The following is a 17,206-nucleotide window of genomic DNA, read 5'->3' on the forward strand; positions in this document are numbered from 1 at the left end:
GCCGCCGCCGCCGCCGCGCCGCTCGCGCAGTCGCTCCCGCTCGGGCGCACCGCCCGCGCCCAAGAAGAAGATGGGCTCGAGTTCGCGTGGCGTGAGCCGCAGCTTCCTGGAGAAGCTGGCGGGTTATTCCTTCGAGAAGCCGGGGGAGTCAAAACCGCCCGTCAGCCGCAGCCCCAGCCGCAGCTCGAGTCGCTCGCCTTCGCCCAAGAAGAAGTCGCGCGCTCGCTCCAAGTCACCGGCCAGCTCAGCATCGTCGCGCTCAGCCAGCCCGGCGCCGGCGCGGCCGAGGCGCTCGCGCTCCGAGAGCCCGGAGACCCTGCGGCGTGCCATCTTGGCGCGCATGGCCAGCCGCGAGGCCGATAAGAAGCAGGCTCGGTCGGCGGGCGGCGGCCGCTCGCCGTCCGGCTCCGACTGAGGGTACGTGAGCCGCCCCACCGCCGCGCCTGTACATAGACATCCCAGCCGACTAGCGGCGCTGCAGTTCGGCCGCTCATCAAGTTCATGTGCCCGGCTGGACGGCCGCATGGCTGCAGGGGTGAAAGTGTGAATGGGGAGACGGGCCGTTCCGGAGAAGGGACGCACCCTGTGGGAATGTGCTGGGTCCTTAATTGCGCGGCCGTTGAAGTAACCGGCGGTTGACGCATCCAACGTTCGTGGGCGAGGCATTCACAGTCCCGGTTGAACTGTTCTCACTGTAGATGTCTGTCGTCGTGGGCCGCTCTGGTCAGGCGAACGACCCCTCTGCGTGTAACGTACGAGACCTCCCCGTGTAGCTGTTCGTAAACGCGTTGTCAGCATTTGTAGGTCAAGGCAGACATGCAGCTGACCTTCCGATACTATTATGTAGGCTGACGTGGTGTATTGTGTTGTTTGAGGTACTCAATACACCATCAGATATCATCGCATTGTAGACTGCTTCCGTTTTGTTGGCATTAAACAATGGATATACGCATGGAGCATAAGCAAGCCCTCCGTGCCATGACCTGCCCGTGTTCCACCGGAGTGGAACACATCCGGCCTGACCCGACACCGTCTCATTGCAGTCAGTAAATCGGGCGGCGGACGCGGCCGGTGCCGATCGCGGCGCCGCCTCGCCGCGTCCCCGCCGGCCGCTAGTAGACTCGGAGGCCGCTCATACGGTGGTCGCGCGCTACCACGGCGCACGCGACGGCCGACGCGGCGCCTCTGCGTCCGTGAGGCCGCCCCCATGGTGCCGCCAGACGGCGCGCCGTCAGAGCCCTGGTCGGCCCGCGGCCGGCCGGAACCGGACTCCGCCCGTGCCGACGCGCTCCGGCCCGCGTCGGAGTCCGCCGACTCCCCACGGCAGACTGCGGAGTCTGCTGACTCCCCGCGGCAGACTGCGGGGTCTGCCGACTCCCCGCGGCAGACTGCGGAGTCTGCCGACTTACCGCAGCAGACTGCGGCTTCTGCCGACTCCCCGTGGCAGTCTGCGGGGTCTGCCGACTCCCCGTGGCAGTCTGCGGGGTCTGCCGACTCCCCGCGGCATGCGTCGGGGTCCACTGACTCCCCGCGACAGCGTGCGGGGTCTGCTGAACCCCGGCGGCAGACAGCGGAGTCAGCTGACTCCCCGCGGGAGGCTGGCGCCGGTCCACTGTTGGTGACGGTGGCGGCTGGCTGGCGGGTGGCGGGCGGCCTGTCCGCCGCTCGCACCGTCCGCCTCAGCTCGCCGCAGACGGCACGGTATGTGAGGCCCGACTCCTCCCCCGCCCCACTGACTCTCTTTACAGTGCCGCGAGCGCCACCACCGCAGCCCGGCCTGAGCGGTAGGTATGCGAGAGGAGGCGAGATCTGCTGGGTGGCGTCCGCCGGGGTAGGACGTCGTGAACAGCCGCAACGCTGAGGACGGAGCTCGCCGCGCGGGGCGCGCCGCATCGGTGCGTGGGGAGGCCGAACCCAGTCGTCGACAGTCAAAGGGCTGACATGGTCCCAGCGCTAGTGGTGCGACGGTGGTTTGGCCTTGGCGCACTTTGTGAATCAAGCTTTTTACAGTCGCGGTCTTGAATTAGAACGGCGCCGACTTGTAGTTGCTTATGACTCTGCGTCTCTGGCTGTCGGGCAAAAGATGACGCCCTCGGCGGGAGGGAACCCGCGCGAGTTGTCTGTCCACTTTGCCTTGGAGGACGTGGCCGGCTGAGGTGCACGCGCTGCGGCAGGCAGATGCCGCAGGAGTGGGCGGACACGTCAACGTGCGTGCTGCTGGAGCGCGCGGGCACCGGCTCGGAGCGGCCCGGCCTGGCGGTGACGGTGCCGGGCGGCCAGCCGAGCGCCATCGCCGAGGTGACGCTGCTCTCGGAGGTAAGGCGACGGCTGGCGCTGGCCGGCGCGCCATGCGCACCGCTGTCAGGTCGGCACTCCGGTCACGGTGGTCTGGGCTGCTCTAGCTTAGAGAACTTGCACGCCGAGCAAACGCCTGTAAAAAGCGGTGATGCATCTGCCATGTGTTGACAACTTGTTTCACGTCGATTGAGTGTTTGAAAATCGTTCATTTCGCGCCGTTACTCCTTTATGCTCATTTTGCCTGAATGCATACCTACACGTTTCAGCTTTAACACCTCAAAGACCAATTCCCGGAATTGCATGCGGGCTTAGATCCCAGGTACTCGTGCCCAGGACTGCGAACGGGAACCTCTCCTGTGGTGATATGAACGGGTCCGTGACGCACGTGTCTTCGGGACCAGTTTGGCCGGTGCCAGGTGTTCGGGGACGGCGGCGAGTACCTGGCCACGGAGGAGGCCGAGCTGCTGGACACGGTCGACGACACGGACGTGCTGTGTCTGCACCACTGCTGCCGGCCGCCTGTGCGGCAGTTGACGCTGCAGGTACGGCTCGGCCAGCCGGTACTAGCTGGCGCGTCGTCACGGGCCGCGGGGGCTGCCGACTGTTGGGGGCGCACTGCTGGCGTTGCGCTGAGCGGATTCCACAGCCAAAGAACAGCGGCCACCGCCTGTGCGCCTGCTGGTTGTCACGCGATGGCGTGTCGCTAACTACACGTTACACGGATTTCCGGGGCTGACGCGGCCACGGTCATGCCCATGACGAATAGATGCTCTGTGAGCTAGATCACCGAACGGTACACGTAATGTCAGTGCTCGTGTGCACCATTTTGATCTGTAACGTCCGCTCGTCCCGGCCGGTCAGCACCATTCGTCAGGTGGTCGACAAGGAAGGCACTGCCCGTGGGCGTCCTGTCATGTCATTGGGGATTAACGACGCACTCAGCTGCTGAGGCTATATGGCGTCGCCTGCCTCTCACCCTGGCAGGAAGGGCGGGCACCGCTGGGAATCGAACCCCGTACCTCTGGTTTCCCAGACGCCCGTTTCCCGCGGGCGCCCCCACAGTCCGGTCGCTGAAGCCGTTTCGGAAATCACGGTCGACCCGACAGCCCCTTACAGCGCGTGTGAGCATGCGGGTGGGGCGGGAGCCTCGCCGACATTGTCCGGCCCGCTAGTGCCGCCCGGGCTGAGCGAGTGTGGCAGCTGGCAGGCTGACCGTGTGTCCGTTACAGTGTGTGTGGCCGGTCGGCCGCGGCCAGCTGTGGGTGTACGGACTGGAGGTCCGGATCCGGCCGGCCGCCGCCGGTGTCGCCTTCTCGATGGAGGCCGTGCTGGCGCGTGTGAACGCGCATGGCACGCCGCTCTCTCAGGGCGCCGAGGCACTGCGCCGCGCGCTGCAGGCGCTCCAGCCCGCTGGCTGTGACCGAGCCCCAGCCCCAGCACCGCCGGCACAGCCTGAAGCGCACACAGACCCATCTGGCGTACAGGCGACCAAGGACAAGTTGCAGCCGGCGGCCGCTGCAGAGTGGTGCGGCGGAGGTGGTGAACGTACCCCCGAAGCATCAGATGTGCCGCATTGGCTCGAGCGCGCCGTTCGCGAAAGTTTTGCGCATCTGGAGGAGAGAATGTGGCGGAAGATCACACACAGGTTGGACGAGATCGAGCAGAAGCAGGATTTGATACTGGAGCAATTGAGATTAATCACGTCAAAGGGAGACAAATAAATGTGAAATGCTTGTTATTGGTTTGTGTATTCTCCGAATCGTGCGGAAGGTTTTCGTACGGATTCAGCAATGGACTTTGCATGCCCGCCATGCCATACGCCGTATGTGCCATACGCCATAATGGACATGTCCATTTTTCTGGGGAAAAAACCTTCGATTTAGCATAAAGCGTGGCGCAATATAACCTCAGGAGTCTGTGCCCCAGCACTCAAGGAACACAAAACAACAGCAGGAGGCGTTGGAACCCGCCGAGAAGCCCTTATATTCCACATCCAGCTGCGGTCCCGGTGTTTCGGATCACATTGCATATTGAGTGGAAAATGTGGGAGCATCGGTCACGGCATGGGGGAGAGGGGGATGAGAAGTGCTGCTGACCGGGCTCGACACGTGTGGAGTATGATGTGTACCAGCATCTACTTTTAAGGTGAGATGAAAATCATGAGTGTTGCCTTACCAAATGCCGGTTGTTACGAGTGGGATGTCAACCGTAATTTGGTGACCAATCTGTGTTCGCTACTTAAATTTCGAGCTGAATCATCCAGAAGATACTGGTTAAGCAGTGTGGTGGAGGAAACATTGGGCACATTGTCAATGCTTGATGTTCAAAGCTGTCGTTGCGAGTTGGGCTGCGCAGTGATGCAAAACATACACAGAAACGCGTCTCTTGAATACAAAAAAAAATCCACAACGATTCGATAGTTTAAAATGTTTAGCACAGCGCAAACGTAAGACAAGTTAATTCAGAACCAAGTGACCTTGCCCCAACTTGCACAAATGATTCTCGCATATCCTGGGTGTAAGTAAGGATACCCGCACCACGGTGTCATGAACGGCTCCGTTCAGCTTGGTGTGTAATTCGGAGCACGGTCGCCAGGTGGCAGCAATGGCAGCGGGGCCGCTGCCGGTTCGGCAGCCAAGGGTGGTTGTGCTAGTGTCCCACCGTCAGGGTCGCCAGGCGGCAGCGAGGGCCGTGGCCGGTGTGACAGCCAGGGTGGTCATATCTGTGTCCCACCGTCAGGGTCGCCAGGTGGCAGCGGGGGCCTTGGCCGGTGTGGCAGCCAGGGTGGTCATATCTGTGTCCCACCATCACGGTCGCCAGGCGGCGTTCAGGGTTGCAACGCAGCTGTCTGGGTACTCCGCACCGTGACTTGTCTGGGGCGGGTCCGGGGGCACAGCCAGTCTTCGTGAAGCAAGGGGACACGGAGTCACAAAGGGTCTCCTAATGGTTAAAGCCCCACAGAAGAAGCGATGGGAGGGAGCATTCGAGGGACGCAATTATGTTTGTATATTAAAGTCAACAAGCTGAAGAGACCGGGCGTTAAATGACTGCATAGAACAAACCACCGGTGATGTTTTAATGGCTCATTGGACTTTCTGAAACGAAAGCAGCGGGGGGCTTTGGCGGATTTTTTTTCTGGATTCTACACAGAGATTGAGACCCCTGTGAATGCACATTGAACATCGAAATGGGTTCAGAGTTTTGTATCAACCTGGCCAACCCACTTTCGTGTGGAAGTGTTCAACCTGCGCTCAGAATTAAATACTGAAAGAATACTGAAAAGGTTATCTGGGAGATGAGCGCCATATGACCATCATAGTCAGTGCGCCCCAAAGGTCTCAAGACAAAACGCCCGTCGCTGCAGTCTCCGTAGGCCGCGCGCCGTCGCCCCTCCCCCTCCCCCCTTAACATGAGGGGGCCGACGGGCATAGAAAAACAATGGGAAAAACAAGGGCATTGGAATGTCACCTTGAAAGTTACTGTGCGATCTTCAGATTACCAACAGGGGCGGATTAGCGAAATTATATTGAAATCTGGTGGTGGAAATGGTAAAGGTAAAGTCTATTTTCGTACCACTGTAGCCATCAGTTTGTTCAGAGGGCAACCTTAAAAAAATATACGTTTAAATACGACCCAGGCTAATATTTGGACTGCAAAAATGGATTTTGGAAGACTCCCAAAATATTATCCCACGTCGGCCGCTCTTGCGCGCCCGGGGCTCGCCGCATGGTGTTGCTACAGCGGCCAACTCCGCTCGGTTACGGAAATTGCAACCCGACTGTCAGTGGTCACTCCCTTAACATTTCGAGCGCGCATGTTTAATTTTTAACCTGAAGTATGTCTCACTTCCCGGTTCGGTAACCAGATGGACAGATTCGTGCAAATATTGGTCGCCTTATTTTTATTTTAGACCTCTTCTACCCACCCTATTGACCGTTGAGGAGACCCTTACCATTCTCCGGACATGGGGCCCGTGGATAGAACACCAAGGGCACATAATTTTTCCCGGTAAGGGCTGAAGGGTCATGCCGTCCCAGGGCGGGTGCCTCCGGCTGCCATTTTGGGGACACGGGGAGGAGTATCACTGTCATCCGGATACCAGTGTATGATGGTACATTGGTCCACTTTCTGATGTGGGAGGGAGCCCTCTGACTTTGGGTGGACACCGAATCGACACATAAGTCTTCATTGGCTCAAAAAGATCCTTATCGCCACAGGGGTCGCAGATCAAAATCGCAGAGAGGCTCCAGTTTGAGGCTTAACTTTCAGACTTAACGAACCAGGAGCTAAAACATAGTGGGGGCCCCGCTCGGCACAGGGGCACTTGGCTGACACATGTCCCTTTTACTGTCTCATTGTGGACTCGCATTATAAGTTATCGTGCCTCCTTTCCTTAATGGAGGACAGCGACCGGAAGGCCCTCTGTCATTTCGGGTCCCGACGATATCCTCGTCCAGCAAAAGTCCCACTGTCCGACTCGGAGCTCCTTGCGGACACAGGAACCACTATTCTGCACCGTGGTCCATGACCACACGGGCGCCCCTCATTGTTTCAGGGGTTTCGATCAATGCAAATATCAGACACCGACCTTGTCCGTGCCTGGTTGGGAATGAGCCAAACCGACACGGAGCCGACCGCTCGGCACTGGTGGTGCCTGACCGACTTAAATATTCTCGCCGACTCAAAGGGTCTCGATCGAAAATGACGCCAGCAGCACGCCAACGGCTGGACGCTGCATGGTTGCACTGAGACCGGTCACGCGCCATTCGGTGCGACGACTCGTTCATTTGGCTACGCCGAAGCCACCTTGAATTAGCCGTTGGAGGCGGCCGTAAGGATTGAGGTCGGTTCACTGTAACCCTTGCCGGTCCTGCGCCGCGGCATGGCGCGACGTCAGGGCTGCGTCCACATGTTCATAGAAGGTTTCTTTGGCTAGATGGTCCGCCTATTCTTTCGTCAGTTTTTCTAATGCGTCCCGTAGTTTCTGAGCCACACGCCAACGAGGATGTGCAGACTTTCGGGGGGGGGGGGGGAGGGGGTACAATTTGAAGGTCACCCTGGCATCAGTACCTCCACAATGTCATTCAAATCCTGACGTTTCATTAGCCTTGCGGCGATCAAGTCCAATAAAAAGATACTAGCGTCCTTGAGTTGGATTTTTAGAACAACTTCAATCGACCCTCAGTGAATGTTGTGGAAGGTACGATGACGTTATTATACCATGACGTGTTGAGCATATTTACTGAACAGAGGAATTGTGTTATCTAGGGTAGTCTTTTCTACTTAAAAATATGTCACTGTTTATCAGTAAACTTACTGCATGACACCTGATACTTGCTTCAACGTCTTCAAATGTGGAACATTTCCTCTCAAGGGAATGTTTCACATTTGAGGAGGCGCTGGGGAACGACGTCCGAGTAGGGAGCCTTTAGTTCGGGCGAGGGAACGAGTCGTCCAGCTTTTGCACATCTGACGCCGGCCCAATAGCCGCTGTGGTGCCGGGGTGACAACCACGTGACCTGAAACGCTTTACATACGGTATAAATGTGACTTCATTAGATTATTAAGACTGATGAACTGAAATTGTAATTGAGCTGAGGGCGTACTGGCGCAGGCGTGACAATTAGCGGGGTGTAGCAGGGTGCCGAGTGGTTAGCGGGGTGTAGCGGGGTGCCGAGTGATTAGCGGGGTGTAGCGGGGTGCCGAGTGATTAGCGGGGTGTAGCGGGGTGCCGAGTGATTAGCGGGGTGTAGCGGGGTGCCGAGTGGTTAGCGGGGTGTAGCGGGGTGCCGAGTGATTAGCGGGGTGTAGCGGGGTGCCGAGTGGTTAGCGTGTCGACCTGCCACGTGGGGAGCCCGGATTTGAATACTGGTTGCGCCATGGCCCGTGAACGCTAATATCATCAAGGCAGCCGGTGGCGGCCCGTGCAAGGGGCGTGACAAGTATAACGCCAAGAGGATGGGGAAAAAGGGAGCGGTCCTACCCGTATGCGAGTCAGGAATGAATGGGGTGATGTGGGTGCCAGCGGATGCGCATGCTTGGAGAGTGTGATGGGGCGCCAAATGCATGAGGTCTGTGTGAATTAGTTGAGGACGGGGGTTAGGGTGTTTCCAGGGTCGGTACTCATTGGGCCTCTGCCGCTTTGATTCGCCGGTTGCGTGTGATCCCTGTCATTTTGGGCGTGCGTTCCATGAGATTCAGGACAGTGATTTTGTTCAATTCATTTTGTTCCGTTTTGGCCCCGTTTGACTATTATCACTGGCTGAACGATGGATGTGTGATACCGTGGTTGAGGGCGCGCAACCATTTACGGGGAGACAGGCGTTCCTGGTGCCTAACCGGACGTACCATTCCGCCAGTGCGTCGATCGTTCGCTCCATAGCTCTGTGGCTCATATGTGAGTGTTGATGTCGAGTGTGTTGGAGTCTAAACGTACCGGGTCGTGCACTCAAATTGAGTGTTCCACATTTGTATGGGGCTTTGAACTGAAAAAGCCATCTAGAAGGTTACTCAGTGTGGGTCACAGCCCTGCCCTTAGTAAAACGTAAACCCCCTAGTTTCTGAGATGTGCGTTTCTGAGATGTGAGATGTGTACCCGCGAAGATGTGCGGACTTTTTCGGGGAGACTATTTCACGGTCACCCAAGCATTCATGACGCCATGACAACGTCATTCAAATCCTGCCATTTCATTAGCCATGTAGCTATGAAGGCCAACAAACACAAATGTCATTTCATTGATGCTGGCGTTCGTGAGCACGATTTCCATATATTACGGATGTCAATTGTCTCTCAATCAATGTTTTGCAAGGTACAATCACATAAGCAAACAATGACATAATGCGAAGCACATTTAATACAGAAATAACTTGTCTTGTTTAGAGCAGTTATTTCCATTTAATAGTATACCAATGGTTATAAGTTAACTTATTTCATCATATCTGATGGTAGATATTTTTGTATTTATGTATATATGTTTATATTTATATGTATATATGCATATAACTTATATATTACTATATCTCACCATGCGTTCAATATGTTCAAATATGAAGCATTCCCTTTAAAATCATCCGGCTCGTATGCTGACCAACGGGATCCTTCAGTAAATTGTCTCCCGGAACCTGGCGTGCGCAGAGGCGTTCCCAGCGGGACCAGTGAAAACACCCCAGGAAGACTATACGCACAGCGGCAGCAGGCGACACACAACACCAGCGGCAGCCAGGCAGCCGCCCGCGCGCCGAAAACCAAACAATACCCCCCTCCCCCCCCCCACCCCCCACATCCGTGCCCACCCAGCCCAACTAACGTGGCCAACCGCTGCCGCCGTGCTGAAAGTTTTTTTAAGTGCATTTACGTATTTAAGTAGCATGCAATGGAATGTATGCTGATGTAAAACGTGCAAGGTCATCCTCGACCCACCGCAAAATGGTGCGAATAAAGAACTGCCATTTCAGGTAGCTTATGCAAACAATAATAAACAATCGCAAACGTAAACCGTTAAAAATGTATATGTGTTAAAAGTCGTGACTTGAAAAAAGAAAAATGAATGTAGCAAGTATCTCCAACTTCACTGGCCAAGGACCCTGCGCAAATTTGTTTCTGGTTTTCAGCTAAGATAGCCACTTCCACGATAATTTCCTGCGGTTCATAGCCATGCCCTTTTTAATGATTAAAACCATCTTGTTTCTGAGATTGCTTGACGTGAACTGATCCAGGCTATGACGCGCCGCCTATGAAAGTCACCCAGAGAGGTATGCGATCATAAAAACGTCACGTGAGCACCTGATCTCACTGGCTGTGTTGTGTTTATGGCCAGGAAAAGAATGACCGAAAGAACGAGATTCGATTCGTATTTTCAGTGATTCAGCACCAGTTGTCTCAACGACAGAGAATAACTGGCTAAAAGTCATATTTCGCTGCTGACTGAATGGCACGGGCTGTGTGTTGACACAACTGCCACAGGTATTTGAGCATCTGCTACACATGACGGACGTGAGGCTGAGAATCGAATAGCTTAGAATAGCGCCGTAGCAGAAAAGGCGAATGCAAGTGAGGGAGAAGCCGTCACAAAAAATCAAGATAACCAGGAGACAAGTTTAAAACGCACACACGTGGCTCGCACGTTGAATTCACACACGTAAATCAACAACACCACCTTGCGGTGCGAAGGGAGTCGAGCCGTCCGGTACAGCGGCGACTCTGACAGACCACCTTCATACATACGTTCCAAGACGTAATCAAGCGATGACGCAATGAGGACCATATTTGCTTATTAGTGATCTTTTGCAATTTAGAACATTTATTTGCATATATAAGCATATCAAGATTTACAGTTGAGCTCATAGCTAATGCTTTCCTCGATTTCTTCAAATATGTGACATTCCCTTTTAAAGTATTTTTGGGCATGGCTTGCCTACTTTTCAAAACCGCCCCGGAAATCAACCTAAACAGCACATCCCTGTTTGTTCCGGAAGGCGTTTTATAACATTTTTCCGCGCTTGGATGCGAGTATACGGGAGAGCATTAATAAACTCGAACGCTTGATTGATCTTGCATGTCCAGCACGAGGCAGACCGACGGCGTGATTGGGCGGCGGGCGCTGTCCTCCGACCGCGGTCAATATATCGACCGGCGGGCACCGCCGTTGGTCGGCTCCTGGTATGCTGACCGTCCGTTGGAATGGCGTCCAGGCCACCATCGCCGAAAATGACACCGCCCCAGACAGCGTTATCGATCCTACCTGAAGTCGCTTAAGGGTCAGGCGTTCTCGGAGCGTGCACTGTTATGATTCACAGCGCTGCCTCGGACCTGACGGCCGCCGGCAGTAAGTCGAGCCATTTCTCGCTAGCGGCCCGTATCGTGAATTATGCGGAGTCGTCGGGTCGTCACGCCAGCAAAGTACGAGGCTCACAAAGGAAAGCTGGCTGGAACCAATGCAAACACTTCTGGCGGTAAGCGCCATTTCGCATGATTGTCATGGTTCTGATCAAGGTCCTGATCTCGAAAGTAAACATTGCGACAGATCTTTCAGGGCGGTAACTGATAAAGCATGTGATATACATCAGATAGATAGGATACGTAGGAAGCGCACGCTATTATGCATACATGAGCGGGCTGGCTGAGCAACGCCTGCATTGTTCAAATATAAACTAGAGTGAAATTCTTTAATGCTTATTTGGAGATTGTTTTCAGCGATCCAAAGCTTATTTCTATTTTATTTTGATATGAATTTTATTGATACAGATTTAGATGGATGTTGTATTATAATTTCCATATTAATTTCTGGGAAGTCAAAAACTCACTGGTCCATCTCCTGCCACCGCCGTTTTTAGGGTCGTTACCACCGAAAGGAAGCTGCGCCCATGACCCTTTGCAACTGATCGAAGTTTCTACGATGCCGAGGTTAGGTCTCGAGTGAAGTAAGCAGGTTAACTGATATGCAACCATTCCGGTTCATTTGACCCGGCATTGACAGGAGGGGAAGGGGGGGGGGCAAACCTGTCCCCAGCCGAATATTCGTGACAATTCAAAAGCACCTAGAGTTATCGCTGCCAAATTTTCGGTAGCTGTAATTGATGAATTCCATGCCTTGCGTTAAAATAAGAACGATGAAGCCATCATAGATGAAGCGTGAGTAACGTGAGAGTAACATCATGTTTGCCAATTTGTTGGCAAAAGTGCGTAGCCGTGGACAAAATGTCACAGAAGCCGTACAAAAAGATATATTCTACGTCTGTCAACGAAAAATTTGGGCCAATTAGCCCATCATTCACATGGTCTCTTGCGTTTTTTCAATATTGTATATTGAAATATTAACACCTCAAATAACGCAGCATATTCATGAGAAGTACACTCAATATATTTTTCCGTCGGAGTGATCGGAAGCAGTAAACTCAACGGTACCTGTGCATCTCCACACATCTACAACCACCAAAATGCTAGAAAACTGGAGAAGACCACTTGCTTTGTGAGCTCCCTAGAGTTTAGATAACCCTCTCTCAAAATCATCGTATTCCGGCCAAAAAATTTAAGATTCCCATGTGTGCCATTCGTATACGGTAACCCAGCTTATTTTACGCAGTCCTGGAAAACTAGGCGTGCTGCGTATGCAAATACCTGAGCTTTTTAATTTTATCCAGATCATGGTGGATACTGTTATCTTGAGGGTTTATATTTCAGCAAAAACATGGCAACATGTACTTAAATTGTCTGCTAGATGCCATCAAAATCAAGCACAAGCTTGATTCCTAGTCTCTATATGTCTAGCCAGCTAGTTGATGACATCAGCTGATGGCTGGTGACTAATACAGAGTTTTTTCATCTATTGAGAAGCAGTGCAATGTATACTAGTATTCTGCAATGTATTAAATGCAAGTAACGTATTATTTAAATATAATATAGCGTACATCGTATAACGTATCAATGATATACCGTTCATGCGTTATAATATTCATGATCAGTATAAAAATAACGTATAACGTATTAATTAAATGCAAGTAACTCGGACGTTTTGATGGCTCTTTGATGGGTTTGATCAGTCGGTAAGACTGATGAATGAATATTCATGACCCTGTCAAAATTGTCAAGATTTAGGTCCCCGTCAACGGCATAGGCCCTCCTACAATGTGGGTAAAATCCGAGACCGATAGGGACGGCACCTGAGCGATCAATGTTACGAATTTGGACGTTGCGCGCTTGGATGCTATAAATGTCTCCAATGGATACGGAATTGGACGCAAGCTGGATGTTGTGATCTTGGACGATATGAGCGCTGGACGTCGCCATCTTGGACGTCTTGATGGCTCCCCGATTTATCGTATTTAGAGCTCTATTGCAACGGTTCCTGATACATTTGGCTCCAGATGACAAATTAGAACGTTCCAAATTTTGTCGGCGACAGAACAGACAGTTTTAACCCGTGCTCGGGCGTTCCAGATAGGGATAGACTGGAGTTAACCAGGTGGAGAAGCATGTCACTCATCGATTCAAAGGAGAGACGGATCACAAGCATAAAGATGCCGTCGTCGCCGCATGCTCATGAACTCAATTCCAAAAATGAGCATGCGCAGTTCCGTGGATGTCGGTGATGAAAGTTCGGAGGTGCAGGCCCCAGCGCGTGGTGGGCGTCAGGGGAGAACCGCCGTCTTGTCCTGTGCCTTCACTTCAACGGCCACGCGCGGTTCCGCAACAACAAATGGTTCAGGTGGTCTGGGCTTACATCTGGTACTACATGACGGTTGGGTTTTCCGTTCCCGACCGCTGAGGTGATGTTTCTGCAGCGGGGTTGGTGACACCCCTCTGCAGTGCGTCTTCGGGCGTTCCCTCGAGTATGACACCGAATGGCCGAGAGCAATCAGTCTTAGGTATGCATCCACTTTCTTAGACCAACCAAAATTGGTCGGGGAGATACCTGGAACGTCAATATTTGTTGCCAAGTACGCAAAATTTGAGATATTACTGGAGCACTGAAGCCATTTTGCGCGACGTTGTGGGCATTTTTGACAGGCATTTACCTAAATCCTAGCGACAAACCCCAGCATCAGATCCCTGGCTCTCAATTCTCAGATCTTACGCTCCTAGGATCCAATAACAAAGTGTATCGAACGATGTTATGGCACTTCAGCGATCGCAAAACGGATCTTCGAATTCACGCGAAATGATCGCAGGGATAAGTGAGAAGGGGGACTTGCTACCCGATACACTTGGTGGGGAGGACATGGCATATTTGAGAAAAACCATAGCAACGCTCAAAATATGATGGATGAAGGAAGATGGATGAAGATGGCCTCACATCCGCAGATCCGTGGACTACAGTTGCAGGTCATATCTTTCAATCCAACAACGCGAGCTACATTCGGGATAAGATCGCTACGTTCTGAAACATTTAAGTAGCAAAATAAGCAATAACTCGTTAAATGATGTATTATTGCTCCGTAACAACGTTTCTAAACGGGTCGTTACTGACGTGGAACGCATGGGTAGCACGTGCTTGGATAATTTCAGCAAATGAAGTTCATCATGTCCGCCATCCAGAAGAAGGCGCAGATGCTAAATAATCCTAGGAATCAATGAGGGAAACCGTACATTTCGGACAGGTGAAAACACTTGACATTTACAGCATACGTTCTTAGCGAACTTGAGCCTTATCAACAGCTTGCCTGAAGAATGCAAGGTATTAGAGGGAGAACAGAAGCACCAACAATTGCAGGGCACATGGTCCATCTTGTAAAATAGATGAGGGAATTAAGTACATACGCAGTATTTTGACGCTATTTTTTTCTTCACCAAATATGTAGGAAGGGAAGTGTATTATCCAGTTTAACAAAACTGAATGGACAGATGTATACCTGAATTGAGTTCGTGAACGCATCTTCACGGCTACATACAACAGATGGGTGCATAAGATGAATATCTGTGATTCTGACGAATGTACCAGATGCGACGAACGACCCGTAACTCGGCGCCGCAGGTCTAGGTCATAGCCTCAAGTGAACCTGTTTTGCAATCAGTTTTAGTCTGGCCGAACAAAACAACGCGGATGGATGCAATCAAAGGGGATGTAAGAAATGACAATGCAAGGGTTCACATCCATAATGAGACGGTGGAAAGGCCTTGCATCCGCCAGAGACTCCTGTGCCGAACGTGTGTCCCTCCGCATTGTTTCAACCAGGGGTGGGTAAGCTGAATCGGTCCCTTGGTGCCAATTATATCGGATTATCTGCACTGGTAAGGGATTCTTTTGCATCAGTCAAGACCCCTGCGTCGACCGGGCACCAGATTTCCCGGTCAGAGGGTCTGCCGCACCAGGACGGGGACCGGTGTATGATGTATCCCTCTGAGGGCCTCGGTATCAACCAGGGGACCACTGTCGCCGTACTACTAGAAGGCATCCGCTCGGGATCGCGGCCTAGGACGGTATGCCCTTCAGCTCCTGATCAGGAAGTTTCACTTGTTCAGGTTCGAAGTTTAAAAAAAGGATTCTCTGAAGAAAATGAGCAATCACAGCAACATCAGCAATGAGCCTTGTGCTATTGCGTCATGAGTTTGTGATAATGTACTTGCCAATCCGCGGCCCGAAGAGACTGCAGGGCCGGGCGTCTGGGTTTATTTTCCAAGACAGTAAGCGCACATTCCTGAAATTATTTGATGGGTAGTTTTTTGTTATTAGGTGGCACTTACTGAATGAACTTCACCTGGCGAACAAGGGTCCAGCCTATCAAGGCAAATTAATGGCCCTGCTGTTTTGATCCATGGTGGCGTTCCATTCACGAGTCTCAATTTTTTTTTGTAAAACCCCGCAAAATCCGAAAACGCCCTTGCTGCTATTGTTTTACAGGAGGACACAACTGAACTATTGTCAGGTGAATGGCGCTCGCTGTTTTCTGATGTGGTCATCTTATTCCTGCTTCATTTTTTTATTTGTTTTTAAATATATGATGCATCGTACCCCCGGTTAGCGTCTGGCTTATCTTTCCATCCAAGATGCTCAACATAGGAATTAAAAACGAAATCTGGCCTCTGGAAATGACGTTGGCGAAGCCCTGCGGACTATTTCGGTGGAAGTTGGCTCACCGATTGACAATAAGGCTGAAAAAGAAGGTAGCAGAAATCAAGAGACTTTTGTGAGAGGGACGTTAAGTTCCAGAGGGCATCGCAATAAAGCATGACCCTTCCCTTAAAATCATCGATCCTTCCCTAATCACATCACCAGCAGCTTTCACGGACACATTGCCCTAACAGCGGAGAGTCTATCAAACATGTGTTCACATTCAATGCATCGAGCAGGTCACTGCTGGTCTACCAGTTTTTGATCTTGCCCTGCAATGAGATTGGTGATACAACACTTGTGCAGCCAATGTCAGCAGTCATTGCTGGCCTACCAGTTTTCGATCCCGCCTTGGAATAAGATTGGTGATACAACACGTACGTAGCCAGTACAATGATTTTAAGGGAATACACCCGTACAACTACGTGTTGAACGGGAGAGCTGGAGTGACGGATGGTCGTGGCTGCCGTTACCAAATGGCCGCTGAAGTGCGTAATCGATATTATGAAGCTGCCAGCGCTAAAGCCACTCTCGAAACTTTTCTCTTCTAGCCGTGAAGTGGATGGTTCGAAGAAAAAAAACGTCACGGTCCATTGTCCAAGCATACGTTGCCCGCCAGGCCCCATGGATACTGTGCCATTTAGCTGTGACGTCACGGTATCGACGGGGGTGCATTCCGGAGCTAGCTGGGCCCGCGAACAGTCCACTGACGGTCGCCGGGGAGAGCGGTACTTCGGTGTAGACGGCAGCTGGACCGACCAGGTGAGGGCGTATGAGTTGCGCCAGGAGAGGGACGGGTGAGGGATGCAGGAGAGGGACGGTTGAGGGGTGCAGGAGAGGGACAGCTGAGGGGTGCAGGAGAGGGACGGTTGAGGGGTGCAGGAGAGGGAAGGTTGAGAGGTGCAGGAGAGGGACGGTTGAGGGGTGCAGGAGAGGGACGGTTGAGGGGTACACAAGAGGGACGGTTGAGAGGTGCAGGAGAGGGACGGTTGAGGGGTGCGGGAGAGGGACGGTTGAGGGGTGTAGGAGAGGGACGGTTGAGGGGTGCAGGAGAGGGACGGTTGAGAGGTGCAGGAAAAGGATGGTTGAGAGGTGCAGGAATTGGGCGGTTGAGAGGTGGGGGAGAGGGACGGTTAAGGGGTGCAGGAGAGGGACGGTTGAGGGGTGCAGGAGAGGGAAGGTTGAGAGGTGCAGGAGAGGGACGGTTGAAAGGTGCAGGAAAGGGACGGTGGAGAGGTGCAGGAATTGGGCGGTTGAGAGGTGGAGGAGAGGGACGGTTGAGGGGTGCAGGAGAGGGATGGCTGATAGGTTTAGTTTCTGGAGAGGTTTGAGGATGCCTATCAGTACTTACAGCAAGGGTT

The 17,206-nt window shown here is 52.8% G+C and overlaps 2 protein-coding genes across 3 annotated transcripts; both read left to right on the top strand.

The window, feature by feature from the left end:
• The first annotated feature begins 14 nt into the window (after positions 1-14).
• On the top strand, positions 15-900 carry LOC119089392 (serine/arginine repetitive matrix protein 5). Its single transcript, XM_037212059.1, has one exon. It carries the CDS (start codon positions 71-73, stop codon positions 413-415), a length of 345 nt encoding a protein of 114 aa, XP_037067954.1. The 5' UTR covers positions 15-70; the 3' UTR covers positions 416-900.
• A 129-nt stretch (positions 901-1,029) lies between these two features.
• Positions 1,030-4,036, top strand: LOC119089391 (uncharacterized). 2 transcript variants are annotated; one of them, XM_037212057.1, is made up of 4 exons: positions 1,030-1,701; positions 2,175-2,316; positions 2,700-2,840; positions 3,528-4,036. In XM_037212057.1, exons 1-4 carry the CDS (start codon positions 1,208-1,210, stop codon positions 4,017-4,019), a joined length of 1,269 nt encoding a protein of 422 aa, XP_037067952.1. In that variant the 5' UTR covers positions 1,030-1,207; the 3' UTR covers positions 4,020-4,036. The 2 variants fall into 2 exon arrangements, with proteins under 2 accessions (XP_037067952.1, XP_037067953.1); XM_037212058.1 differs by having other exon boundaries at positions 2,179-2,316.
• The last annotated feature ends 13,170 nt before the right edge of the window (positions 4,037-17,206 follow it).

The sequence above is a fragment of the Pollicipes pollicipes genome, unplaced genomic scaffold, assembly GCF_011947565.3.
Source record: "Pollicipes pollicipes isolate AB1234 unplaced genomic scaffold, Ppol_2.1 Scaffold_3087;HRSCAF=3621_pilon_pilon_pilon, whole genome shotgun sequence".
Taxonomy (NCBI): Eukaryota; Metazoa; Arthropoda; class Thecostraca; order Pollicipedomorpha; family Pollicipedidae; genus Pollicipes; species Pollicipes pollicipes.